General features: G+C 39.2%; 1 protein-coding gene across 1 annotated transcript in view; it reads left to right on the top strand.

The window, feature by feature from the left end:
• LOC106531986 (ankyrin repeat domain-containing protein SOWAHB) overlaps positions 1-3344 on the top strand; it is a gene marked incomplete in the record, with an annotated part of 49255 nt that extends 45911 nt beyond the window's left edge. Inside the window, 2 exon segments of the mRNA XM_014027950.1 lie at positions 439-534; positions 2666-3344. Coding sequence (XP_013883404.1) covers positions 439-534; positions 2666-2835 — 266 coding nt within the window.
• Positions 3345-3897: the final 553 nt, after the last annotated feature.

Here is a 3897-nt window from a genome sequence, read left to right as displayed (position 1 = left end):
CCAGTTTGACCATGAATGACGTCTGGTGACCAGTCTGATTTTTTTTTTCACATTGGACTCCACCAGAAGAAATCCCATCATACTGCTGCTTAAATATGTTCACTACGTCAGAACTTATTCAGTAAATGTTTCATCTCTGCTTTTGTGCGTTAACTCTTACAGGATGGAGGAAACTGGTCTTGGTGGAGGTTTGCACTCTCCCAGTGCTTCTAGTTTTTATTAATTTTATTTGTTTTATTTTCTGAAACAAACTGTAGGGTACCCGCTTGTTTCACTCTGATGTTTTCACCTTAAACAAGCTTTATTTTTATTTGTTAATAAAGCTCTTTGTTATTTTATGAAGCTTTCAGCCATGTTTCCTATCAGATCTGAGGTGGTTCTGTGAAGTTTTAGTGTCAGGCAGGTAGATCACCTGTGAGTTTGACTTTGTTTCATCAGGAGCCAAGGAGAACCTGCGGGACTACAGCGGACGCTTTCCCAGCCATTACCTGAACCTCAAAGATGCAGAAGGTCCAGGAGAAGACTTTGAGCTGCGTGAGTTCATCATATTTTTACTGTATAAATGATTAATTTATCATTATAAATTTGTTTTTTTTATAGTTTTCTTGTGAAGTATATTATTACTGTTTATTTGACACATCTTAAAGTTTATTTAATTTTTAAACTGGGGTACTAGTTTGACTAAGGCTGCGCTTTTTTGCGCAGGAGACCTTGGCCTCTACATCCCCCACCCCTCTGCTGTGAGTCACAGTGTCTATTAATATGCTAAAGAGTCGGTCACACTTAGAGTCACACCTAACCCTAATCACAGCTCACCTACATGTCCCCCCTCAGCCCAAAACTGTGCCCCTACATAGCCCCCCTTTGTCCCTTTATCCTAAAGGGTTAGTTCAGATCTTTTGAAGTGGTGCGCTGTTGAAATTTTACTGATTACTTCTCWGTTGTACTAAATCATTTCTCAGCTGTAAATGTTTAAAAATAGCTGAATTGTTGTCCTTTGTAAAATTAGCATTAGTGATTAGCTTATTTGGGACTAGCAGGATATGATCATTCTTAACTGCTCTACAACAATCTTATTCTCAATAAGTCTTAAAATGGCTGAATTWTAGACTTTATAAAGTTAGCTGTGGCAGCCATYTTGAATTTTTGATTAGCCTTTAGATTTCGGTAAAGATTGTCTTTGGCTACTTCTACACGAATCCTCATATTTGTGTGTCTAAAAGTGTCTAAATAATTGGTTGTGACYAGCATTCAGCATGTTCTTTGATCAKTATCATCTCCGTTCAGCTGAATTTTTCCTAAAACAGCTGAATAAATGACTTTTGGATTAAGCTGTTGTGTCCATGTTGAATTTGTGAATCCACAGTGCTTTTCTTTGTATATGCACCTCCTAACAAACACCTGCAAAAAACAGGATTCTGATGTTATCAGTCCATGAAATGGACATTATTAGGCGTTATCAGTCCCATACAATGGCTTCAGGGGGTCCCTACTGTGCCTTCTAGGCTTCAGACTGTCCCGACAGTGCCCCCTAGTGGCAAAAACCTTTGATAATTCCAACCGCAATGTCTGCCAGCAGCTTCAGGGCTAGTGATGTTTCAAGTGGTAAGATTATGAGCTTTAATAAGTAAAATTATCCCAGCTACAATGACAGACAACAAATATTACATTTATAGTATAACAACTAAAACCATTTTTGACGCCACCACCGCAGTTTGTCCTTCATGAGCCTTCGTAGACAAGATGGCGGTGCAAGATGGCGGCTGCCTGTGTGGCGACCCTCGACCGTGGAGATATAAACAGCTTTTTATAAGGTAAAAATAATAAAACAAGGTATTTGTCTGGAATGATTAGACATGTTTTTATTATTGTCTTTAGTGATTATCTCAATTTCGGCTAAAAGACTTGTCAAAATCCTACAAACTGTGCCTTTAATATATCAATGACAATGAATGTGTAAATAAGTAAAAGATATTGGAATAAATTTTTTGTGTCCATGTCAGTCTCGAACCCTGGTTCCTGCTCTCTGGTCCAATGCTCTACCCATTGCCCTATTGGTAGGCCACAATACACAATTGTTGGAGGGCTATGTCTTTAGTGCTAACCATGTCATTTGCTCTAAAGTTAACTTTAGTGGCTTTAAGCCTCATATTACCTAGATTTTTTATGTCTCATGTTAACCAGGTAGTGGCTTGAAGCCTCATATTAACCAGATAGTGGTTTTATACCTCATATTAACCAGCTGACAATCAGAAGCCATTCTATGGGACGGGGAACCTGCTAACTTGCACAGACGGGACATTCTGAAGCCATTCTAGGGGACTGATAATGCCTAATAACGTCCATTTCATGGATGATAACATCCAAAGCGGGTGCAAAAAAAGCCCAGCTCCGCCCCCGGTTTTCATGTTGAAATCCAAGATGGCCGCCACAATATAGGGTGAGGGTGCAGAACCTGAACAGTAAACATCAGTCGTAAGTTTTTAGTTATTTTTACTCAGCTCAGCAGTCTTTAAATTCTTTCACGTCACTGTTTCAGCAGAAACAGTTCATTAAGTTGTTACTTTAAATGTGAAATTCAGATAAAATTAATTAAATCGGCAGCAGCTACATCACACAGAAACTTTTCCTTCACTTGTGATTCTCTTGGTTCTTGTGGTTGCAGAGTTCCAGGTGACTCAGGCCAGAGAGCGGAACAAGAACAGGAAGTTGGCGTCGTTGTTCCAGTCCAAGAAGAAGTGGGGGTCAGCAGAAGAGCTGGCCCCAATAGAGGAGAGGGCGGAGCCTCACCAGCTCGCTCTGCCTCCTTTCAGACCACGAAAATTCTCCCGTTAAGACTTTCACACTCGTTTGTTCTTGTGTACACACAGAATTACACACACACACAYGGACCACACTATGTGTGACACACACATTTAGACACTTAAACGCCTCAAACTAGTCACCAGAACTCTGAATTATAAAGAAAAAAGTATAATTTCACATTTAAAGCTTTTAAGTTTGTATCATCAGTGTTCATGTTGACCACAAGTGTATTTAAAACCTAAATGTTTCAGTAATTGTTGCCAAAAGTTACTTAATAGTTTTAATCTCCACAAATGCTCACCCTGGATTTACACTACATGTGGCTCTGCTCCGCTCCGCTCCGGTGTGACACACAGAGGAGGGAGGGTGTGCAAGAAGGAGATCTTGCGATAAATCCAAATAAATGTAGAAGTCAGAGCAAAAAATAATTAATTCTAGAAAACATTGATATAAAGGTTTTTTATATCTATGGTTAAACTGTATCGTTGTCATCTTTTTGAAACTTCGGATTTCAATATAAAATCCATATGTATCGTGTGAGTACACATATGCTTCATCTACATGTTGCCATCTGCTTCCCAAACAGAACCATACATTCTGACAGCATTTGTGTAGAAATATATCCATATATTGATTAATATAGTTGCAATTTTGACAGAATTATTCCACCTTATGGTGTCTTATTTAGAAAATATTATGCTTGTTCCTCTTCCTGCAGGTGCGATGTAATCTTTAAAAATTTACTTCGGCACAGCTCCAGCATCAGGCAGAAATTAGCCTGGCCCTTGCCTTCCTACGCAGTTCCGCTCAATTCTAGTTTCCTTCACTGCTCTGTCGGGGACTTCTCCCATAGATAACGATTTATTCGGGAGCATTTCATTCGGGCCAATCAGAGAACAGAACGTTGATTTTCTGCACAGTGTCTGCTTGTACTTTATTTTACCTGGGCCAATCAGCAAACAGAAGGCGAAGTTTTGAATGACGTGATTTTCTGCACAGTGTCTGCTATTTAGTTTATCAGTAGCTGTGTTTCCATTGACCATGAAAATGCGCAAATTAGAATTTCAAAAATAAATTTGCTCAATGGAAACA

This window comes from Austrofundulus limnaeus, unplaced genomic scaffold, assembly GCF_001266775.1.
Source record: "Austrofundulus limnaeus strain Quisiro unplaced genomic scaffold, Austrofundulus_limnaeus-1.0 Scaffold703, whole genome shotgun sequence".
NCBI classification, from domain to species: Eukaryota; Metazoa; Chordata; class Actinopteri; order Cyprinodontiformes; family Rivulidae; genus Austrofundulus; species Austrofundulus limnaeus.
The sequence above is the reverse complement of the archived record's forward strand: the minus strand, read 5'-3'. Positions and strand labels throughout refer to the sequence as shown.